At 38.8% G+C, this 25,915-nt stretch overlaps 1 protein-coding gene across 1 annotated transcript in view; it reads right to left on the minus strand.

The window, feature by feature from the left end:
* Positions 1-5,627: 5,627 nt before the first annotated feature.
* Positions 5,628-25,915, minus strand: part of ECRG4 (ECRG4 augurin precursor) — a 53,115-nt gene continuing 32,827 nt past the window's right edge. Inside the window, exons 2-5 of the mRNA XM_020987927.2 lie at positions 18,467-18,585; positions 12,982-13,029; positions 10,680-10,837; positions 5,628-6,630 (exon numbers count right to left, since the gene is read on the minus strand). Coding sequence (XP_020843586.1) covers positions 6,469-6,630; positions 10,680-10,837; positions 12,982-13,029; positions 18,467-18,560 — 462 coding nt within the window. The 5' untranslated portion in view covers positions 18,561-18,585 and the 3' untranslated portion in view covers positions 5,628-6,468. The remainder of the gene's footprint in view (positions 6,631-10,679; positions 10,838-12,981; positions 13,030-18,466; positions 18,586-25,915) is intronic.

Consider the following 25,915-nt stretch of genomic DNA (forward strand, 5'->3'; position numbering starts at 1 on the left):
CACCAAAATAACTGCTATAAATATTTTTGTACAAATAAGTCCTTTTCCCTTTAAAAAAAATATCTTTGGGATATGGACCTAGCAGTGGTATTGCTGGATCAAAGGGTATACACAGTTTTGTAGCCCTTTGGGCATAGTTCCGAGTTGGTCTTCAGAATGGTTGGATCAGTTCACAGTTCCATCAACAGCGCATTAGTGTCCCAGTTTGCTCATACCCACTCCAATATTCATCATATTTTTTGGTCATATTGGCCAATCTGATAGGTGTGATGTAGTACCTCAGAGTTGTTTTAATTTGCATTTCTCTAATTAGTAGTGATTTAGAGCATTTTTTCATATGACTATAGATAGCTTTGATTTCTTTGTCTGAAAACTGCCTGCTCATATCCTTTGACTATTTATCAATTGGGGAATGACTTGTATTTTTATAAATTTGACTCAGTTCTCATGTATTTGAGAAATGAAGCCTTTATCTATTAAAGACAACCCTAGGACTATTAATTCTTAAGCACAACCCTAGGCTATTAACATCCCCATTTTACAGATGAGCAAACTGAGGTAAACAGAGGTTAAGTGACTTGCCTAGGGACACACGACTAGTAAGTGTCGGAGGCAGGATATGAATTTAACTCTTCCTAACTGCAGGTCTGTCCACTGTGCCATCTTAGCTGCCTAAATTAGAAGAAAATACAGGCCCACTGTCCAGTTGGATGGGACAAGGATAGTTGGGTGGTTCATAGGATAGGGAAGTAGCCTGGGAGTCCGGAAGACCTAGCTTTGAAGCCTGCACTTAATATCTGGGTAATGAGGCAGGCAACTCACTTAACCCTGTTTGCCTCAGTTTCCTCATCTGTAAAATGAGCTGGAGAAGGAAATGACAAAGCACTCCAGTATCTTTGCCAAGAAAACCCCAAATGGGGCCATGAAGTGTTGGACACAATGAACACCAATTAAACACACAACTCTGAGCAAAGCACTTAATTGTTTCTTGCCTCAGTTTCCTTGGCTGTGAAATGAAGGGAGTTAGACTTGATGACCTCTAATGTTCTTCTCAATTTTAAATCTATGATCTTATCCGTGATGGAGAGAAGGTAAATAGTGTGAATCAGACCAGACATAGGATTATAGACTTCATCATCTAGGTCAAACCCCTTGTTCAACAGAAGAGGAAACTAAGGTCCAGAAAGGGGAAAGAATTTGCCTAAAGATATATAGGTAATAATGCATAGTACCACCATGTGGTGGGACCATTTATGAACCAGCTTAACTGCCAGTTCAAGTAATAGGGCATTAATGCTCTCCTTCCCATCCATTCCCAGCCAAGCTAATCCCTAGAGATGGCCCCAAATCCACTCATTCCTGATTCTTGGAATCAAACATTCAAAATAGGGGGTATTCCAGGTATCTATGTTGCCAGATTCAGAGGCCACTTTGCCCCATGAACTGTCAGAGAAAGAGAAAATGTTCCTACAACTTTGTGCCTCCCAGTTTATAGCTGAAGCAGTAGATAGGTGTCTACTTTGGGCCTTGTGTGGGAGACTAACCCCTCATGGGCCAAAATGAGGAATGAATACAAAGTATTTGTTCCAAAAGTAACCCATTTCCCTTTCTCCCTCTTCATTCTTAGAAACCATTGGCTGCCACTTCATAATCCAACCATTGTGCTGTTCTTGGAAGAGGCCAATTCTACTACCAGCATTGCTGAAACAATAGTCTGAACAGGCATGTGCCTTATTTAACAGTAGCTCCTAGTCAGGCCTGGAGCCAAGTATCTGGACCTTAAGAATATTTTTAGTGCTGTTGGAATGGAAAAAATAATTCTAGGTAAGCCATAAAGATTCAAGCCATACTTCATAGGCAAGCTACTAACTTAATTTTAAAGAGCATGGGACCTGTTTTGGTTACGGGAAGTGGTAAAGGCAAGGCAGTTTTCCAAACCAGTACTTTTCTTGTTCAGTAGTGTCCAGCTCTTTTGTGGCCACATCTGGGTTTTCTTGGCAAAGATATTAGAGTGGTTTGCCGTTCCCTTCTCCAGCTCATTTTACAGATGAGGAAACTGAGGCAAACAGGGTTAAGTGACTTCTAGAGTCACATAGCTAGTAAGTATCTGAGGCTAGATTTGAACTCATAAAGCGTAGTCTTCCTGACTCTAGGCCCAGCACTCTATCCACTGCACCACCTGGCTTCCCCAAACCAGCAGGCCTATATGAATAGGAGCCTAGTATGTAGGCTTATAAGCTAATAGGAACTTGAGAGACTGCTTCATACAATATCTGCAGTTTTCCAGATGTTCGTGAACTCAGTATTTTAAGCGTGATTGGACTCAGACTGCCCTCTCATCTTGATTCTATCTTCATTTACTTCCAAGACCCCATTCAGTATATGAAATTGGTTTAGGCCACCTTCTAATGCCTGCATCAGTGCTGGCTATTTGCTTAATTGGAGAAAGATCCATTTGACAAGGAGGAGACAGTGTTCCTGGGGTATATAATAGTGAGGCAACATGGTAAAATGAAGAGACAGCTGACTTCCAAACCAAGAAGACTTGGGTTCAAGTCCTGCCTGCCTTTGATATACTTTCTGTGTGACTCTGGGCAAGTCAACTCACCCCCTTGGTATTCTGGGCAAGTCTTCAAAACCTTAAGTTGCAGAGAAGATGATACCTGCACTAGAAAAGGAAGTTACTTCCTGGAAGTTCCTTATAACAATGAAAACACAGGATGAATCCTGATACTTGTAGCAGACTGATGGGGACTTCAAATGAATTTAACTAAGAAGAAAGTCACACTACCATGGTGGACCCCTGAACTAATGAAAGATCAATTACCTATTCTCAGTTTCATGGCATAGAACTATTGCTTTATCCCTATGTTTTCTCCAACTAAGACGACCCAAAGTTTTCTAGGAACCACTAAAAGTGAAAACTGCTCCTCCAAATTCCAAAACTTGGTGAGAAATGTTGACGTAAGAAGGAGGGATACTTCTCAAACAGTGGGGATGAGGGTAGGCAAACAAGACTGACTCCATAAGTTGGCATTGATATGAAAATAGATTGATTAGAATAGTACAATAAGGATAATATCACCATAACGCCCTTAGGAACTCTTTCTGTGACAGGAGAGGGGTTATGGGACTTAAGTGTACCCAATAATGTTTACAAGAATTTAGCCCTTGCTTTCAAACTGTATACACATGACAAGGATCTCAGTTTCTTTTCCTCTCAACTAAACTATGGGAGATGGGGCTGCATTGAGAGGGAATCCTAGGAGGTGAAGCTACAGAGGATCACTGATCAGTCTATGAAGAGTATCCACCATCTGCTGGGAGCGAAGGGGAAGCATAAAAAGTGGAGAGGGGAGGGGAGAGAGTTATAGGAAGCAGTGACCAACAGTGCCTAGCAACAGATGCCAAGGAAGAGGTGTGAGATGGCGCACAACTCATCAGCTCTCAGAAAAGAAACTGCTTCTCCGCTCTGGACCACCATCGTCAGCAACAAAAATTCCCAGTGTGGGCCATGCATAGCATGGGAATAGAACTCACAGCCCATTGTCCTGGCTGGCCATGGACCATGATGCCCAAACAGAATATATCCCTGCTCCACTTCTCCAGAACTATCCCTGACAGCAAATTTCCATGCACAAAAATGATGAACTCTAGGATTATCTCACGTCTTTATGGCCACTCTTGCAACAGAAGTGGCTCAGAAGGCAGGGAATTACATGAGGATGAGTCTACCTAAGATAAGAAAGTCAAGTTGGCTGTGAAGTGTATAATGAACTTTTTAGCCACAGCAACTCACAAGGATGATTTACTGAGGTAGAGAAAGGCAGTAAGGAATAGTGGAGGGAGCACTGGATTTGGAGTCAAGAAGACCTCACCTCAGACACTGACTAGCTGTGGGATCTAGGGCAAGTCACTAACCCCTCTTCACTTCAATTTCCTCATTAGTAAAATGAATGGACTGGAAACTCAGAGGTCTCCAAGGTTCCCTCTGGCTCTAAGTCTTTGAGCTTCTCATCCTGTAATGACCATGTGTGCCAATGAAATATGTACCTGCCCTGACAAAAATCACATGTGCTTAAAAGTATCATCGTATGTGTATGTATTTATATATAAATATATGTATGTATATAGAGTATACGACATATATATAGATGTATACACAAATACATATATACATATGTATTAAATACAGTTTGTTCCCAATTCTTACTTTCAAAATTTAGTTTAGCCTTTTATATGTCTCCGTTAAAAAATGAAAACTAAATTAGACTGGTTTTTATTCTCATATAATCCTAGATCAGTGTTTCCCTTCTCTTGGGTTAGAAGTTATATATAGAAAAAAGTATCCCCATCTGCCTTACCTATTTATAAAAATTATTGAGGATGTGGTATTTTCTTGCCCTTCCCCCTATTTGCTAGGTGACAAATCAGAGAACTATAAGATCACAGATTTAAAGGACATTAGATTACTAAAGAGACTCTTCAGACATCTACTTTTCTAATCCTCTATTAATTCTCCATTAAGACTTATTAATTCTATATCTAGCATGGGCTATATGTGAGTCTAGACCTAAAACCAAGGAATCATCTCAGACCATTTATATAAAAGCATCATTCCAGGAAAAACTCACAGATGTTTCCAGTCGGGAGAAGCCAGATTAGAGAGGTAGCAGAGCAATGAGGAGAAACATTTTAGGAATGTCTCCCTTTTGTGAAATGTCCATCTTTTCATTAGCGATTAGACTCAGCTTTGCAGAACACTCCCCTTGCTGTCCAACTATTTCCTCCACAGTCAACTTCTCAACCCACAGAGAGACCACAAACTGGAGAAACTTCCATTCCAGGGTGCCAATCCACTGATAGAATACTACAAATACTACTTTGTCCTCTCTGGCCAACTCTTCCATAGCTTCCTCAACCAACTGCCAATCAAAGGTACTCTTTCCTCCCTAATGTCCTCCAGGTGTAGAGCCATGAACGATGATCAAATCAATTTTGCTCTTATTCTTGTCAATCTATTTCCCTGTGCCCTCACTCACTATCCCAGAAACATTATTGAACAAAGAGCCCCTCCGTAGCCACCACGCTCCTATATATGTTACTTCCTTCATTAGAAAGGTAAACAGGGGCAGCTAAGTGGTGCAGTGGATGGAGCACTGGCCCTGAAGTCAGGAGGACCTGAGTTCAAATCCGGACTCAGACCAATCATTTGATACTTACAAGCTGTGTGACCCTGGGCAAGTCACTTAACCCCAACTGCCTTAAAAATAAAAAAAGTAGATGTCCTCTTCTCGAGAGGAGGGAGTTTTCTTTTTAATTTGTATCTTCAGCACTTAGGACAGTATTCATTTATTCTATCTAGCATAGAAAAAATAGCATCGTCTGGATTTTAAAGTGAAGGCTCTTCCCATACAACACCTGACGTGTAATGTATTATGTTGAAGGTTTGGTAGCATATGTGGGAAATCCTAACAACATGATAGAATGCTAACAAAAGAATCTTGGCCTGTTGCTGTCGTGTCCCACGGCCATCTCTCAAACTTCTGAAATATTAAATGCATTAATGACAAAGTAATTGATATTGAAATAAACTTGATTTTTAACCAAGTGAAAGCAGCAAAAAGCATTTTTAAACAAAAGTTTATTTTGAGTATAAGATGTAATATATCAATACATACCTACATCAAACTTCGGATGACATTTTGATTGTTCTTTAGCAATTGCATTAGAGTCATAAAGAGAAAGACATACACGGATTAAAATAAAACAGAAATATAGCATGAGATAGAAAATACATCAGAATGGATTATTGTGTCATTCAGAAGTGACAAATATAAGACTGCAAACATGGAAAGATCTATAGAAAGAGATGTAGAATGAAGAATACAATATCAGAACAACAATATACTTGCTGACTATGATTATATTTTTTTAAAAAGAAGCAACAAAATATGATTAAAAGATATACACAAGAAATAGGGACACAGAAACAAATAAAATACTAGTGTTATTTCTTAAAAATTAATACACAGGGTGTCTCAAAAGTCTTCGGGCAGTCTTAAGATACTGCCCGAAGACTTTTAGCATCCTCTGTACCATCCTTGATGGTTGCTGTGTTGTTTTTTTTAATTAAACTGTTTAGACCTTGCATAATCTCATTTCTTCCTCCCAATGACAGGAAAAAATGAGGAAGTTCTCCAGTATGTGGAGTGGACCCACTCATATTGAACTTATAGGAAGACATGGACGAGATCTTTTTTTTTTTTTGGTTTGGCAGTGATTATAACAAAAATCTTTTCAAAACACACTAGTAAAACAGGAATAATAACAGCTCACATTTATATGGTGCTTATGGTTTGCAAAGTGCTTTACATACACATTATTGCCTCTGATCCTCACAACAACCCTATGAGATAAATTTAAAAACAAAACAAAGTGCCTTATCCAGAGCATCAGAAAAGGCACTCAGTAATCATCATAGTTGACGCTGGCTCCGTGCCTGAAACCGTGGGGATGCCGAGGTCCAATGGCTGCATCTTCATCATAATGACGTTGGTAGTAACCTCCATAGTAGTCATGGCCATCCCGACCTCTGTTTATCCAATAAGTAACATCATCTTCAAATTTCTGAATCAAAAAGAATAGCAAGAATATTGAATCGAGGTAACATAAGTGCCCCCTCCAATTCCTTTCCCCTCAAAAAGCTATCCCCCACCAAATTTAATGATTTTCTCCCAGGCACTTTCTCCAAATGAAGTCTTTTAATTTTTTTTAATTTTAAAGACTAGCACTGATGAAAAATATTTGAAAGTACATCATTATTTTTCTGCTCAGAAGTAAATAATAACCAGATAAAAAGGAATTTACTTTAGCATTTTTAAAATTATCTGTTATGAGCACTGATTTTTTAAGTCCAGTGTTAGATTTGACTTTTTTTATGTAGTTGTTTATTAATATACAGACCTGGGAGTTCATTAATATTAGAGTAAATTTTCTCTATCAATGTAGGCAAGTGCCCGGTTCTGGGGCCTTAAACATCTAAATGACTGGCCATAGGTTACACAACCAATATGTGGCAGATGCTGGGTTTGAACCCAGGTCCTTCTAATTCTGAAACTTCAAGCCCTTTGTCAAACACTTTACTATGACCACCAAATGTTTTACTAGCTAGGGCAAGGCAGGTGAAAGTGCTCTTTGCCATCATTTTGTCAAGAGTCTTCACTTGTCATGGACAAACACTGTTTTAGGGTTCTCGTGAAATTCAGGAGATAGGATGAAGTCAAGTCAACATGCATTTATTAAGCACTTACTATGTACTAGGCTGCTGAGTGCTGGGAATAAAAATACAAGGAAAAATCCAGGTCTTGTGAATCCCATTTTAATTCTCTTTCTGTTGAATTATGGTGTTGCTCCAATCATGTTCATTCTAGGTTCAAAAACCTTTGCCCATTATACTTAGTCTTAACTCTTATGTGTCAGTCATGGTGCAAATCTCCTTTTCTATCTTTATCTTTCTCACTATTGCCCTGCGTTCCCATCAAATTCTACTTCTATCCATTGTTTTTCAAGTAAGTCCTGATAACTTTCTCACCTAAATGCTTTTGCTTACATTCCTTCTTTTGCTTAGAAGAGGAGCAACTTTTATCTCTACCTATTGAAATCCAATTCATCCATCAAGACTTAAGTCAAATACCACATATTTCACGAAACTCTCCTGGATTCTTTAAATCAATATGAATTCTTGTTCCTAAAAATTCTGTGGCACTCTGAGCCTCTCTCTGACATTCATCATTCTGCCTTGTCATATAGCTATGTGTCCCCTTGTCTTATCCTTCTCACTCAAGTGTAAATTTCTCAAGTTCAGGGACCATTTTTCTTATTTTTGCATTTACCAGCACCTAGCATAGCACCTTGTATACAATAGGAGCTTGAAGAATCTTTCTTGAATTGAAGTAAAAATAGCATATAAATAAGCAATGGAACTGTGGTATTGGTTTGGGGTAGCTAGGTGGTACAGTGGATTACAGTGCCAGACCTGGTGTCAGGAAGACTCATATTTCTGAGGCATTCAGATCTGGCCTCAGACACTTGCTAGGTGTGTGACACTGGGCACAGTGGGCACTAGCTGGGCAAGTCACTTAACCCTGTTTGCCTCAATTTTTCATCTGTAAAATGAGCTGGAGAAGGAAATGGCAAACCGCTCCAGTATCTTTGCTAAGAAAACCCCAAATGGGGTCCCAGAGAGTCAGACAAAACTGAAACAATTGAACAACAACAACAAATAGGTTACATGTATTATAGAAAATCAAACCTATCATTATAGGTATAGCATATCTTTATAGTATTTTAGGTCACTAGAGGATGTGGGTCTTGAAAGAGATTATAGAAATTATATAAAGGACATCAGGTATATTTCTCTAGGAGCTTGATAATAGAATCATAGATATGAGCTGCAAAGGGCTTTAAAAGCCACATGGTCCAACCCTTCTGTTTTACAGATGAGGAGATTAAGGCTCAAAGAGATTATGACTGACCCCAAGTAACAGTGGCAGAGCTGGAATGCGAACCCCAATTCTCCTATATTAATTCTGATATTCCTTCTACTGTACCATTCTGTGCTTTTCAAAACCTATGTAAATGTGAGCTCTTTGGATATTGCTTTCTTTGTGGCCTTTTTGGGAGTGCCTGAAAGGGATGTACTAGAGGTGTAGCTCTCTCCTCAGTCCCATCTTGCGTGGTTGTTGCTGAATGGTTTTTCAGTCATGTCCAACTCTTCGTGATCCCATTTGGGGTGTTCTCAACAAAGATACTGAAATGGTTTGCCATTTCCTTCTCCAGTTCATTTTACAGATGAAGAAACTGAGGCAAACAGGATTAAGTGACTTGCCCAGGGTTATACAGCTACAAAGTGTCTGAGGCCAGATTTGAACTCAGGTCTTCCTGACTCCAGGCATAATGCTGTATCCACTATATCACCTAGCTGCTCCTGTACCACTTCACTATCCTCAGTTACCTTTGCTGTATTCCAGTTTGGGTCCAAAGTACTCATGAAGAAAAATAAGTGTGACAATGAGGTAAGTCTACCTCTCACTCTTTAAGATGTCCTGGTCTTCTCTTTTTTGTTAACTTTTTTTTTTTACAATTGTCTTTTATATCCTCATTTAAATTTAATCCCATTCCTTGTTTTTCTCATTCCTAGGCTTAGGTTGGAATTTAGCTTTAAAATACATTTTTTTCATCATTCCTACTGAGTACTTATGTTGTACCACCTACTCCAAAATGGGAGTCAGATTCTGAGTTCTCCTACTGAATATTTCCAGTGGCCCCACTCAGAGAGGCCACCCCTGAAATGCTCATTGGAGGCAAAGGGCATTCAGTTCCATGACTCTTCTCACTCTCCCTCCACCTTCTACTGGCATGAGGTAGAGTTTTTCCTATGAAGACCTCCCCTGCAAACCTAACAGTGTTTTCGATCCCGGGTATAATATACACAACTCTAATGATGCTGATTTTATTTTTGCCAATTCATTCTCTGCAAAAACATTCCAGGAGCCAGGAGGATCCAAGATTTTAACATATCTCTAACGTTTCCCTGCTACAATTATTCTAAAGAAAAGTTCTAAAATAGAGGTTCTAAATAAAATAGAAGTTCTAAAATACCATGTATTTATTTTCTATGCATGAGGCAAATATTATCTATCTATCTATCTATCTATCTATCTATCTATCTATCTATCTATCTATCTATCTATCTATCTGTCTGTCTGTCTGTCTGTTATCCCAGGGAATCTTTCAACTATGGCTTTGGACTAGGTGTAGATGGACTAAAGATCTTGCTTTTACTATAGCATTTCTGGAAATCACCCTATGAATGAATGCCTGTTTTCTTTCAAATATCATTTTCTCCCCCTCCCCCATTCTCACATTCCATAGATCCAACTTTGTTGTTTTGGACATTTTTGAGGTGAGGTTGGAAGACTTTTTCATGCTCATGACACCAGATACTCTCAGGAGATCCAGGGAAAGACTGGGCAATGAAGTTAAGTGCATGCCTCAGCAAACCTTCCTCCCAGACATGCTGGAAGGCAGTGTCTCTTGATCTAGGCAGGCCAGTACAAAGATATTACTCTATTGCCAAATTTAGTAAATACAGGGCTAAAAGCATCAACTGAGAGTCTTATATTGTTGGAGATGAGTGATTTGTAGAACTTAAGTTAAAGGCAATAGCCAATATTAGTTCCAGAGGACAAATGTAAAACACACACACACACACACACACACACACACACACACACACACACACATTCACACACCTTGCTTATTTGGGGAGAGAGGTGGGGGATTATAGGCGCAGAACATGGCATGTATTATGTCAGACAGTCCCTATTTTGGCTAGTTTTCTCTGGGACAAGGCAAGACTCTAAAGATAGGGAGAGAGGGATATCAGAAAACATCTGATATAAATTTTTAAAAATATATCAAATATATATTTAATATATATAAATATATATGATATGTTTATAATATACATGATATATGTTATAAATATATCAAAACATATTTTTTAAAAAGTAACATACACACAAACTAAAGTAGTTCATGTTTTAGATCCTCAGGACCCTCATTTCCCCTTTCCCCCAGAGCATCCCAGGGTTTAAAAAAAAAAGTATACATACAGTTTCATCAAAACCCATATAGAGAAATTGCTGGTACCACTGCTGTACATCTGGCTGACTTCGGTCCCACAGCTGGCGTTTCTGGCGTTTCATGTTGCTTAAAAATTCCTTTGCTTTGCTTTCACCTACTGAAACTTCTGTCTTGGTTGGATCAGATGCTGAAACGATCAATTCCCCCCATCCCCCCAAAGTACATGACATGATTTTTCTGCCTTGAATCAATATAAAAATGCATTATATCCCCTTCACGACTCCATTCCTACTGAAAAATATAGCCTCAATATTAATGACAAATGGCTCTATCACTTACACATGCTTCTACATGTTGGTCTATTAAGTCCTATTTCTTTGGAGGACAAATTGGAGAGGGTAAGGGGGATACATGTCATTGAAGAGCTTCCAAGGTCCAGGAACTCCCCAATCCCTGGATAGAACTGCTATTCCACTAATGATCCTAGGGGCCTAGGCAATGAAGCTTGACCGCAGGCCTTCTGCCACCATGAATGAGCTACATTCAGCTTGTGGGTACAAAAAGCCCATTAAAGTACAAGCATGGAACCTTTCAGTAATAGGAATAGTGCCTAATCAAGTACTTTGTAGGCCCCTATCTTTCTGCCCAGGATGCAAATCAGGAGGAGCTTCTTCTCCTCTAAGAGAGGAAAAACACAATCCAATTCAACAAGAATTTGATAGGCACTGTTCTGGGGGAAAGCATGAATAAGCAGGGGAAATTAAGACAGGCTTCCTATAATGGAAAACACTTGAGCTGAGTTTTAAAGGGAACTGAAGACTGCAAAATGTGGAGGTGAGGAAGGAGAATATTCCAGGAAACACTGCACTGAAAAATTAAAATTAAAATCTTTTAATGTAAAATTACAATTTTTAATGTATAATAAGGGTTTGGCATATATTTAGATCACCAAAAATGACATCATCCACCCTGCTTCCCTGGGAAGTGCCAATCCTCCATTACACATATATTTGTAATATAGGACAAAGATCATTCATGTCCAGAAGCCTAGAAATATAGAATTTTAGGCCTGAAAGGAACAACTTCAGGGCTCATTGGGTGAAACCCCAATTTACAGATAAGGAAACTCAGGCCCAGGAATGTGGGTGGCCCTCCCAAGGTCACAATAGCAGAACCAGGTGTCTGGGTCTAGGGGCACTGGAAGATACTGCATGAAAGAAGAAAGATGTCACTATCAATTAATCAATAAGCACTTATTTAGCTTCTACTGGAATGTTCCAAGAACTGTACTAGGTCCTGAGGCTATGAATATAAAAAATGAAATGATCCTTCACCATATTGTATTTACCAAGGCATAAAAGCACTTAAGACAAGATTGCTTCCAGTGTGGTTTTTTAAAAAATTATATACAACACTGTTAAGAGAATCTTTGAGCTCTTATTTTTTATAACATTTTTAGGGTATATTTCCAACCATAGGGAAGTAGTTAAATATATTGTGACATAGCAGAATATTTAAACCAAGTAAGCAGACAATTAGGAATACAAAGAAGACCTGGGGGGAAAATCTTTGGAAATAATGCAAAGAAAAAATAAAAAGGAGAACCAGACAGAAGAATGGAATACTCTCTACCTACGAACATAGGAGGGAAAGTGAGTGTATCAGTGGAAGCCTGGCAGGAAGGACTTAAAAAAAAGGTAATAAAACTGTATGAACAGAAATTTAAAGGTAAATGCCACTTAAGCAAGTATAGTTTATGTTGCTGTTTAATGCTGTTATTTCTTTTTTAATTGTTTTTAAAATAGGTAAGACTAGATGATCTCTCAGGTTGCTACCAGTTAAAAACAATATGATTTAAGAAATATTTTCAGTAACAATGGTTGAAGACAAAAAGAGTTTTCTATTTAATCTTCAGCTCATAGAAAATTCAATTAACCAGAACAGCTGCATTCCCTAAGTATTCCATGAGATTGACATTTTATTGCACTTCAAAGAACAATAAACTAGACAGAAATATACTTGCATTCAGAGAGACACACTCTAAAATGTCCCATGGTTTTAAAAAGAAGCACAATTCCATTAACACTGAAACACTGTGGTTTCTTTTTTCTCAGTTCACACCGACAGATTGCTAGAGGAGCAACCTTTATCAATGTATCAGCGAGCTTATTAAGCTAACAGAACACTCCATACACACCTCCAAACTGGCTAAGCAGAAAGGCTTTGAATTTTTTGAAAGCACGTCTTCGGGTGAGAGAGCATCCACAACTTTGCTTCAATGCGCTTAAAACCCTCCCAGAACACCAGACTTGAAAATTTCAGTCTATTTACCTTCTCGTTTTTGAAGCAGGAGTTTGAGTCTGTTTCCTCTCGTGCCATCTAAAAGGAGGAAAAATAAAGATTAGCTGCAAGGTTGCATGGCTTCCTTTAATCCCTCTAAAGCACAGATCAAAGCTTGGGAAACAGAGGGGGCAGCTAGGCGTCAAAGGGAAGAGAGTGTCCAGCCTGGAGTCAGGAAGACTCATCTTCCTGAGCTTGAATCTAGCCTCAGACACGGACTGGCTGTGTGACCCTGGGCAAGTCACTTAACCCTATTTGACTCAGTTTCCTCATCTATAAAATGAGCTGGAGAAGGAAGTGGCAAACCAGTCCAGTATCTTTGCCAAGAAAACCCCCCAAAAGAGTTGGACAGGACTGAAATGACTGAACACCACCAACAACCAGCTCATAGTGAATCAACAATTTGGTATAACAGACAGAAAAAAAGATCAATTCAAACTTAGAATGTTTTAAGAGAGACGTGATATATAATATAAAGGAATTGGCAGTTCTGCTGTCATCCACCCTAGTCTGACCGCATATGGGATATTGTGTTTGATTCTGGGCACTAACTTTTGGGAAGGACACTGATGAACTAACTAGTAGAGCGGGGTTGGGGAAGCTGTGGCCTCCAGGCCACATGTGGTCCTCTAGATCCTCGGCTGCAGCCATTTGACTGAGTCCAAGTTTTACAGAACAAATTATTAAAGCGATTCAGTCAAAGGGCCGCACTTGAGAACTGGCCTGGAGGCCACAGCTTGCTCACCCCTGAACTAGAGTAATTCCAGAAGAGGGAGACCAGGATGGCCGGGAAACTGGATACCCTCTCACAAAACGACCCGTTAAGGAAATCGGAGATGTTCAGCTTAGACAATGATTAGGGGAGAAATGACAGCTATCTTCAAGTATCTAAAGGGCTGTTAGAAAGAAGGTGGGTTAGATCTGGGTTTGTGCCCAGAGGATAGAACTGGAGAATAGATGGAAGACTCAAAGAGGCCATTTTAAGCCAAATGTCAGGGGAAACCTCCCAACAATCCAAAAAAAGGAGACCGGGCTACCTCAGGAGGCACTTTTTACCAAAAGCCTTTAAATGGAGATCCAATGACTACTCATCATGGATTTTGTAGAGGAGGGTCCCATACAGGAAAAGGTTAAATTTGAAGTCTTTTAAGAGCTGTTCCAACTGAGATTCTGTGAAAAGAATTCTCTTCCCAATCCCTTCTACACAGAAGAGCAGCAAGGAGCAAATGTTTCCCAACAGGAGTATACCAATGACAAGGGTCATTTAAGGCAGAATAGAGTGGCATCTTATTATGGATCAGGATATTTTCATGAATTTTTCTCCAGGTGGTACCTTCCCCCGCTTTCTTTCATTGAAATGACAAACTGAATTTTTTTTCTCCCAAGTTTTCTAGAATTTTTTTTAACAAAGTTTGTTCTTCTAATTTCCTGTAGCATATCATTCTGTCTGATCTTTTCTTGTGTCAGAGATTTAAAACTTAGAGACAATTAAGTCCAATCCCCTCATGCTACAAATAAAGAAACTGAGTCTGAGAGAGGGTGAGTAACTTGCCTACAGTCATGCTGATATCTGAGGGAGGTCAGACTCCAAACCTATCACTCTGTCCACTATACCACTGATGTAACATATTTTGTACGTTTACCTTATGGTCAAATAGTATTCAAATAAAATGACAAGGGAGATAAAATTGGGGAAAACCATTGTTTTGAGGTCACTAAAAATGTTATCAAGTTTGCCTATCCTGAGACAAGCTAGGATAGCTCCAACAAAACATTGATTGCAGTATTGATTGCCAGAATTAGCTCAGTTCTGAAGGTGTTTCTAGGGACTGGGAACATTTTGTTAAGAAATAACAGGCCTGGCTTGACAGAATGATATCCAAGAAAACATTTAGAGGACTGGTACTGTAATTTACTTTGAAATGTTTGACCAAGTCCACACAGTCTTGCTCTCAAATCATCCACATGACAGTCCATCAGTTTGTCACTTAACAGATAATATTCATAACTCCTGGGTCGCCGTATATACAAGATTAGATGGCCCCAGGTACTGTTCACTTCTTGTATAAAACTTTTAAAGATTAAAGAATAAGACATAGTTTTGATTTTCAAATTTGAACTGGTTTTAGGGACTGATTAGGTTGTACTTTCTTAAAATTAACATAGAATTGCCTGCCAAACAAAACAACCTAAGTACTGAAAAAAGCACTGGACTGGGGGTTAGCTTTGGGTCACATTTTAGCTCTGTTACTGAGTACATATACACATATGTATAAATACACACACATATAATGTATATCTTTTATATATTTTGATATACTTATTTACTTTATAATTATATTTACTTGTTATTTATAGATACATAGAGAAATTATATATATACAAACTTGTATACATAAAATTATGTATTTTAAATAACCATTTCAATATAACTGGCTTCCTTTATAATTATATTTACTTTATGTTATGTATATGCATAAATACATGTATATAATATACACAATACATTATTCATACATGTATAATGTATATACATTTATATTTAAATATACCAAAGTTTATACATATATAAATCATATATTTTAATAACTATTTCAATATAATTTATTTTTATAACTCTATTTACTTTACTTTGTTTAATACACACAAAGATATATTTGTCTACAACTATAACACACACATATATATGTGTATGTATATATATATATATATATATATATATAGAGAGAGAGAGAGAGAGAGAGAGAGAGTCTTTTTTTTTTAGGCAATTGGGGTTAAGTGACTTGCCTAGGGTCACACAGCTAGCAAGTGTCAAGTGTTTGGTCTGAGGTCGGATTTGAACTCAGGTCCTCCTGACTTCAGGGCCAGTGCTCTATCCACTGCGCCACCTAGCCGCCCTGATGGTTAAGGTCTTCTTGATTCAGTGATCTGTAAAGATCTAGTTCTAAATTCTATAATCAGTTTAAATCCCAAGTTCTCAAGTGGACAGTTACTATCTTTGCTCTCACTTCAATCAGTGCAAAATGAGCTATAAAATATTATCACAGGTAATTAGAATTGAACTACATTTGTCATAATGAAATCTATATCATAGATTTCCCCTGTCAACATTACTAGTTAATATCACTGAGGGAGGTGGAAGCTAGGTGGCATAGTGGATAGATTACAGGGCCAGGAGTCAAGAAGACTCATCTTCTTGAGTTCAAATCTAGCCTTAGACTCTAGTGACCCTGGGCAAGTCACTTAACCCTGTTTGCCTCAGTTTCTTCATCTGTAAAATGAGCTGGAGAAGGAAATGGCAAATCACTCCAGTATCTTTGCCAAGAAAACCCCAAACAGCATCAAGAAGAGTGGGACAAAACTAAAAAACGACTCGACAACTGAGGAAGATGGGACAGAAAGAGTCAGACATAGCTGAACAACAACATTATTGAAGTAGGACACTAAAGCACTGTCATCTTTATTGGCATTGAATCTCCCAAGCAGTTCAAATTTACTTCTTGGTGATAAATGAATATTAATTGTATTAGTACATTATTCAAGTGTGGGTATATATGTACATATAAATGTAAATGCTTCCAAACATTTCTGGGAAATATAAGATAGACCTTTTGAATTTATATATATATGAACATTTCATTACAAAATACTGAATTCTTTGCACTAACTTAACAAATAACTAAAGAAAATAACAACTCATAGGTAATGTTCAATCTAACTAGCCTCTTTTTAAAAGTCAGGGAGGCCAACCATATGATGGAAATTCAAATATTAATAACCCTGTGTGTCCTCACAACCTTGTTTTAGTCCAAGTGTCTCCAACCCATCTCATGAACTTTCACAAGCATGTTACGTAGTGAAATGAGCATGAGTTATGGAATCAGGGATCCTGAGTTCAAATCCTACCTCTGACAATTAATACCTGACTGTAGGTAAGTCATCTCATCTCCCTGGGCCTTAGTTTCTCTCACTGAAAAATGAAGTCATTAGACCAGAAAAACCTCTGAAGTCACTCCCAGCTCCAGAGCTATGGTCCTATGTACAAAATCTCAAAGTAGGAAGGAACTTGTAAAGAAATCTAATGTTACTCAAACAGGAACACCATCCACAAGATGCTGTTAAGCAGCACCTGTCAGAAAACTTTTAGTGATGGAGAGCTCACTGTCTACCAAGGTAGTACATTCTACTTCCTAATTGATAGGAAGTTTTTCCTGACAAGGAGCTGAAATTTACTTCTCTGCCCTACCTATTGATCTTAGTTTTGCCTACTGGGTTCAAACAGAATGTGAATAGATTCTCACTCGTCTTCCCCATTAGGAATGCAGATCTTAAGTTCAGACTAAGCTTGTACTGTCCACTGCCTTGCTAATTACCAAATGGTATTTCCATTGCCTCTTTCCTTGACTAGGCAGAATGAAGAGTAAAATGACTCTCAAAAGGCCCTTGTAAACCTCAAACTTGGGCTGCTACTAACCTGTACCACAAAAGTAAAATTTTTTATGACAAAAGAATTGGGGAACCCCAAAGATGATGTCATTTTACTTCCCCTGTCACCCTGTCACTTAATGACAAAATTCTCTAGGGGCAGGTAGTGTAAAAAGAGGAGGGGAAGAATGGGAAGTGCCCAAATAGGGAGCAATTCTCAGCATCTCCACCTGCTCTTGAGCATATACACCTGAAAACCTAAAATGGACTTCTAATCGGTCCCTTATCTTCCTCATCAAGGAGGCCCTTTCTGTCTATTAGAAGACTCAGAATTTCCATCCACTTTCCCTCACTTTCTTGAGGTTTACAGAGAACTTTCCTCACAATGACCCATTGGGGCATTCTGGGAGTGGGGTGTGGACCTGCAATTTCACCTATGTTGAGAACTCCTGCTCTGCAATTTGCCATTTTAGATAGTTATCTAAGAGCACTGAGAAGTTAAGTGACTTGCCCAGGGTCACCCAACCAGCAAGAGTCTGAGGCAGATCTCAAACTCAGCTCTTTCTGATTCAGAAGTGGACCCTCAATCCACTCTACCACCTCCCTCTTACACCCAGAAGAGAAAAGGGTCGGAAGTATGTGGTCATACACAACAATGAATGAGCACTAAGGCTCGAACTCACATTTCTTTCACAGATCTTTTCACTAAAGCACCTGCTTATCTAACCTAGACCCACTTGCAGCAGCTGTTGCCTTCTTTCTCTTCATCCTTAAGTTCCAAGAGCTTTCCATCCTCTCTCCCTCCCCACTGCAGGCGTAATGTAGGCTGGCTTTCTTCTTGACTATCTTTTCCTCTCCCCACTCCATCCCATCCATCCCATCCCATCCCATCCCATCCCATCCCATCCCATCCCATCCCATGTCCCTAGCACAGGCAGCTCTCCTCGTGGCAAGGCCAAGTGCAGTGCTACCAGGAACTTCCTCTGGCCCTCCCAAGTCCCTCCGCTTCTCAGCCCCGGACAGCGCCATACCACGCAAAGGTCTCACTCACTTGGCCCCAGGCACAGCAGTAGGACGAGCGCCAGGGCAGCCAGAGCTAGCGCTCGGCTGGAGGTGAACTGGGAGCTGGAGGAGGTAGAACCCATCTCGCCGCAACGCTTGCCGATTCAGCTGCAGGGACAAAGCGAGGTGCTAGTAAGGGGGACGGAGAACAAATAGACTTACACACGCGATCCCACCCATCCACCCTCCTCATTCCAAGACCCCCAACTGGCCAAACCCAAACTGGCCGGCAGTCATAACAGGAAAGAGTATTGTGCAAACACGCGCACAAACCCAGACATAAAACCACTGCTTCTGCTGCTCAATTAGTTCTTTTCAGCTCTGCCTGGAAGTTGATTGAATAATCCCTGGACTCCCGCTCCAAACAGAAAAATTGGCCAAAAGCAAAGGGGACCGTGCCAAAGTGCACAGAGTAATACATAGTGGTCCACTATTCCTCTCCTTACTGAATGAAGCCTTTTCCCTCCTGGTCTTGCGGTTGTTTTTAATTTTTTCCCCATCTTTTGCTCTACTCTCTCTTGGCAGTGGAATTGCTGTAGATTTTTTTTTAAGAGCTTAACTGCAAACACACACTGAAAAGCTTAAGCTTCCAGAATACCAGAATACCAGATTGTACAGAGTGGTTCTCTAGTCCTGCTTCCCCTCTGTCTCCCTTTTCCTATCCCCAGGAACTAGAAACAGGCAGATGCCTAATTTATATCTTCAGTCCCTCCTGTATGCCTGGCCATGAAAGTAGTTATATTATACACCTATAAAGGGGGTCCCTGCACCAAGGAAATGAAAGGCCCATCTAAGAAAAGATAAGTGAGAGGTATACATTTGTGTAGTGGAAAGAGCATTGGTCTAAAGAATTTATTAATTCCAAATCCAACTAACTTTTCTATATTTAGTCCACATCTCTGCATCTTTCCACAAAAGATAAGGAAAGCATAAGAGATTTGGTCAAATCCATCCAGAAATTCAGGAATACTATGTTCAACTAATTAATTAATAAACATTTATTAAGTGCCCACTAGAGGGTAGGAGGTGATGCATAAAAAGGTTAGAAAGGTATTTGGAGCCCAGACCAAATAAAATTAAATAAAATAACTAAACAGAGGATGTTCCTAGTGGCCATAGAGTCATTGGAGTTTATTGAGTAAAGAAAGAATGATATGGACAGAGCTGCACTTTAGGAAAATCACTTTAGCAGGTATAAGGACTATTATTTGGAGAGTGGAGAGGTTTAAGGCAAGGAGACCAATTAGGAGGCCATTCCTATAATCTAAGAAGGTGATGATGAGGGACTGAACTGAGTGTGGGGAGTAGTTGGTGTGTGAGTTGAGAAAAAGGTTATGAGAATTACTGTGGAGGAAAAAAAATCTGTGGAAGGAAGATTTATTGACTGATAGGACATGTGCATCCCTTTTACAAAATCTGAAAAGACTCCTTGATTAAATTATAAGCAAAAGATTGGCCATGGACCAAGTGACCCTTAAAATACAGTAGAACAATTTCAGAGCTTGTCAGTTCGAAAGAGTTTGAGGCACAGTTAAAATATTTCCAATAGGAAGCAGAGACTCACATTCTCCATGGAGTCACAAACACAGAGGAGAGTAGAATTCAAAACAGAAAATAATTTCAGAGCTGACTATATGTTCAAGAGAGAACTAGCCCTGGCAATGGAGTGATAGAGAGGAGCAGGCTCAGGGAATTTACCTAGGTGACCTTCCCAGCAAAGATGCTGGACTGAGAAGGGAACAGTAGGAGGACTCCATGAGAAAAAAAAAGAATGTGTGTACCAAAAGTACGAATGACCCTAGCCACAAGTGTTTCCTACGTGTGTGCCTCTATACCACAGACTCACACAGATGCTTAGTGTATTTGTGGGAAAATGTACTCTAGGTGTAAGAAGAGGGGTTTTTGAAGCTATTGTTCTAACTATGCTATCTTAGAAATTGCCTTTGCTTTGAGCTGTTTGTCTACTCATTGTCTTTTATTTACTTATTTTTTAAGTCAATTGGGGTTAAGTGACTTGCCCAGGGTCACACAGCTAGTAAATGTCAAGTGTTTGGTCTGAGTCTGGATTTGAACTCAGGTCCTCCTGACTTCAGGCCTATTGTTTTTTAAAGGTAAATTCAATGGTGGGGGCTTATGAGCTACTATTTTAGGAGTGCATAGCCACAGACTACACCTTTTGATCTCAGGTCACAGCCACTAAACCAAGAAAAGCAGACTGTGAGTTTGAACTGGTTTTTTTTGTTTTGTTTTGTTTTGTTTTTGGTGTGGGGGAGACTCCATGAAGAAGATACTATAACAGATTGCATTACAAAAGTTTGATTGTATTCAGCTACTTAGAACTTGGAGCACATTTTCACCTAGAAAGTATTTGTATGTTTGGGTTATTCATATGTCAAGTTTTCATAAATACAAAATACTTTTTAGTATCATCCTAAAAGGCAGTTAACTTCTCTGAACAATCACTTTTCAGAAGAAAAATTATAAGGCAGCAATGATCACCTGAAATTAAGTTACAATCATTCATTGTAAGAGAAAAATAAATTAAAGCAACTTTAAGGCTTCACCTCACCTTTAGCAAATTGGCAAAGATATAAAAAAAGTCAATGTTGGAGAGACTTTGGAAAAATAGGCACACAAGTACACAGCTGGGAGGGTTATTATGTGGTCCTACTGTCCCAGGAAACAATCTGGAATGATGTGACAAAAGTGACTTAATTATTTGAACCTACCACAAAAGAGATCATATAACATAAGAAGATCAAAGACATAAAGAAATGCCTAATATATACTAAAATATTTACAGCAGAACTCTTTGTGGTAACAAAGAACTGGGGACATAATGGTTGATCATCAATTCAGGAATGTATGAACAAACTATGGGGTGTGAAAGCAATGGAATAGTAATGTGTACTAAGCAATGATGGAGTCAGAGAAGAATGAGAAGATTCATGTGAACTGATCCAGAACAAAGTAAGTGGAACAAGAAGATAATGACTGAAATAAGGCAAATTATAAAAGCAGTAAAATGTAGTCAGACTCTGCTAATTGTAACAACTAAACTTGGTCCTGGATAACAAAAGCTATCTCTAAAGCAGAGAGACAAAGGACTTCAAGGGCAGAATGTTGCATATGTGGTCACTGTATTGGTTGTTTTTTGCTTGACTGTTTTGTTTTTGTATATGAGAAAGTTCAATTTTGTTCAATACAGAGATGATTGTAATGTAAGAAAGGCTGAAAAATTATTTTTTAAAAAGTATTAGCAGCTCCAATTATTTGACTTACAATAAACTATTGAATACCCCAACTTGACCAACATAGAACTTGTGGGCTTTTTTCAATAGAATATTATTGAATATTTTGATAGTCTAAACTATTACAATACCTTTAGAGGAAAGTAGAAGTTTCATGAATTCTTTCCAACTACCAGGGAACGATTTTTTTTTTAATCTTTGAATATGTAGGAGGCAAGGGGAAAAGCTGAATGCAAGTTGAGTTGCATTCTCTTCCCAGGAGAGATAATAAGGATGGTGTAATTCAAGCCCTATTCCTTCAAACAACTCAAGTGTAAATTTTGCTGATGAAAGGAAGTCTGGCAGAGAAAATAGCTGCAGTGGCATCTTTAAATATGAAGGGCAAGGGTATCAGTCCTTGGCAGAAGAGTATATTGGTTGTAGAGCTGCTTTCTGATGCTGAGAGAGAGCTCACAGTATTTTGTCTTCCAGGGTAAAAATTCTGACTTGTAAATGCTTAACATCTCCCTGACTTTCAGAGGGCATTCTTTAACCTGGTAGACCAACATGATATTGCTACATAATGAGGGCAGTTGCCAGGGGATTCTGTGCTTCTTGGACAAACAAAAGTATATCTAGACCAAATAATTACTGAACTTCCTGGCTTCTACCACTTGTGAGTTAATCTTGTTTCAAAAACATTTGCCTGATAATGAGCTTTTCTTTTTTGATTTTCAAAACCTAGCAAAAAGAAATTTATGGTTACCATTGGGAAAACTATAATCAATAAAAAGAACAATATTAAAAGCATGAGACTTCTAGACATACACTTGTACAAATATTTATTTAGGGAAACGTAAAGGAAACATCTAATGCCTTGAAGAGACTATAGAGGGCGATGGTTTATCACTCCCAGTAGTCTTCCACAGCTCCCATTGACTTTATTCAATGACTGATTAGTTTTTTCTCATCATTAAGCTTAAGTTGTTATTTGGTGGTCAAAATTGAAAGACATTATCAACTAACCATGACTCTTTAGGTACATGTATTTCTTTGTAGTATGTTTATATCCTGCCTTCACAGTTCAATAGTGTACATGCATGTAAATGTATCATTTACAAAAGGCAGATAGATAGTATAGAGAGAGTACTGGGCCTGGAGTCCAGAAGCTGTTCAATCATTTTCAGTCATGTCTGACTCTTAATGACCCCATATGGGGTGAAGATACTGGAATGGTTTGTCATTTCTTTTTCTAGTTCATTTTTACAGATGAGGAAACTGAGGCAAACAGGGTCACACAGCTAGTAAGTGTCTGAGGCTGGATTCGAACTCAGGAAGATGAGCCTACCTGACTGCAGGTCCTGCACTCTCGGGCCACCTAGTTGCCCATGGAGTCAGAAGGTCTCAGATACTTACTAGTTGTGTGACCCTGGGCATGTCATTTAACCTCTGTCTGCCTCAGCTTTTACAGCTGGGAAATGGGAATAATAATAGCACCTACCTTGCAGAGTTATTATGAGGGCTCAACTAAGATAATATTTGTAAAGTGCTTAGCACAGTGCCTGCTGCATAATAAATGCTTGTTTCACTCTTTCCAAAAGGCATTCTGGGATATCATAATAGCAATGGATGATGGAACAGGCAATGCTCACCAAAATGCCAAGGATTAGAAGTGATTTAAACCCAATAGATTCAATTCAACAAATGTTGAATAAATCAACAAGGCAAGTCAATGAGCATTTGTTAAATTGCCACTATTTACCAAGTCCTGTGCTAGGCAGTAGAAATACAAAGAAAGGCAAAAACAAACAAAAAATCTTCTGCTTTCAAGGAGCTAAGTGTAGTGGGGGAGACAACACACAAATAACTAAGCACAGGTGAGATATTCACAGGACAAATTATAGATAATAACAAAGGAAAGACACTAGCATTAAGTGTCTGTTATAGACAATGTGCCATGCTAAGATAGCAGAGGTAAAAGATAGGACACACCCTCATCTCAAGAACAGTCCAATAGACAGAAACACATTCACTATGATACAAAGAAATAGAGGAAAATTTCAAAAGAAACATTGCTATGTATGGTTAAATTGAGTAGGATAAGATCAATTTCACTTGGCAAGGAGCAGGCTACAGGGATCATGAAAGTCTTCCTGGAGAAACTGACACCTAAATTGGGCTCTGAAGGAAGAGGGGCATTCTAACTGATGAGAACAGAGGAAGCTCATTCTAGGTAGTGGGGAATACAACATGACAGGGTGTGAGGAGAGTCATATAAGGAAAATCTAGAAAGATAGATTTGGAGACTGATTACCTTGTCAGTGTTGCGGCTCTTTCGGTAACTTTGTGAGAGGCGTGTAGGTTTGCTCTTTCTGAGAGGCAGGCTGGTCTCTAAGGATAAGTGAGCTCTTAAATTAAGAAAAAAAAAAAAAAGAAGGGGGAACTCAAGAGGAAGAGAGAGGCTCTTAGCAACATCCTAGCTACCTTGAGGAAAGCTGCTGCCACGAAGGACCAAACTGGACCCTGCCTCTCTTCCTCATTTACCCAATAAAGACTTGACCAAAAAAAAAAAAGTACATGGGGGCGGGGACGAGGGTGGGTAGAGATTTAATTAATAGAGCAAGGACCCAGATGGAATCAAGGATGGAATCAAGGCAAAGTTGGAAAGATAACATTTTTCTGGAGAGGACACATTTAATATTCGTAGTATTAATAGATAAATCATTAACTGGCAATGAGAAAGAAGGAATTTGAGTTGGGGGCTAGAGGAGAGTAGGTTGAGAAAAGCCAGTGCAGGGAGTATAATATTGAGTTAAGAGATGATTAAAAAGATTGCCATGCAGCAATGTTACAAACTAGAGGTAGCTTGCATCAACGTGGAGAGCACCCGGTCAGCAAAATGTCATGATTTACTCCAGCAGCATGGGAACGAGAACCCTGGAGGCTGGTGGTGGGAGTCGCCCAGGATGCAACACATTAATGGGACAAGGGAATCAAAGGATTTGAGGAATTGCAACAACAGGACTGAATTCTCAAAATCAATGAGGAATATATTCTTCCTGCTTGTTAAATCAAGTTTCCATGTTAGACTTTTTAAAACTTTTGCCATGTGTAATAAATGGTGGAAGGTGAAAAGGGGGGAAAATGTGAGAAACTTTCCCCTTCATCTAAAGAAAACGGAGAAGCATAAAGTATTCATTCTCCACAGACTGCAGGACACTGGAGGATTCTGGAAGTTTGGCTCCCAAGGGGATTTCCAGAGCTCCAAAAGGCAGATTTTGCTAACTTGACAATTGCCAAACTGGAACACTTAGATAGTTGTTATTTAATAAAGTTGGGGGGTAAAAAGAGGAAAAAAGGAAGGAGAAAAAAGTTCCTAACAAAGTGGCCTTTTAAATAATAAAATTTAAAGTACCGCTGATAAAATAATCAGCTGGTCATAGGTTATGCTGAAATGATATATTTTCTTCCCTGTTTTCAGTCTGGTATGAATAGGAATTTATTACATTTTAAACAAAAAAAAAGTGCTTCAAGAATAGGTTGATATAAACCAGGGCTCTACAATTAAAGTGAAAAGGGAAACTATTACTTTTTTAAAAAATTCCTCTAAAACACCTTTCCTTTATGAAGTCTAGATTCCTTCTAATTCAAAGTTTCCTAGAGAACTTTTTCTTGACCTCTCCTTAGCTTCTGTTGCATTCTACCTTGCATTTTATTCGTGCTTATTCAGCTTGTACTACTTCTAGTATTGTGAGTATGTTTTGGGCAAAGTCTATGTTATTTTTCATCTCTAGAAAAGATGGAAATTATTATATGAATGTAGCCCAAGTCTTAAGCCTGTAGCATTTGTATAAAACTGTGCTCATTGATGGAGAAAATGATGATTTGACACTGTTCCTACGTGAGGGATGGAATTGGAGAGACATTCCTTTTCCTGCTTTGAGAAAGAACACACACATGGTTCCAGACTCTCCTTAGAATGACTCGAGGGACAGAAAAGACTTTCTCCTTGGGTGAGATCAAGGATGATCTTTGGGTTAGGTCAAAGTACTTTGCTCCCAGAGAAGGAGCTCATTTACTCTGTGCATTATCTGCTATATTCTTTTTTTAAAAAATTATTATTATTATATTTGAATTTATTTTAAACTTAAATACACAATAAGAAAAGAAAAAAACATCGCCATGTACCCAGCAGAACATAAGATAGG

The sequence above is a fragment of the Phascolarctos cinereus genome, unplaced genomic scaffold, assembly GCF_003287225.1.
Source record: "Phascolarctos cinereus isolate Bilbo 61053 unplaced genomic scaffold, phaCin_HiC Scaffold_7;HRSCAF=346, whole genome shotgun sequence".
NCBI classification, from domain to species: domain Eukaryota; kingdom Metazoa; phylum Chordata; class Mammalia; order Diprotodontia; family Phascolarctidae; genus Phascolarctos; species Phascolarctos cinereus.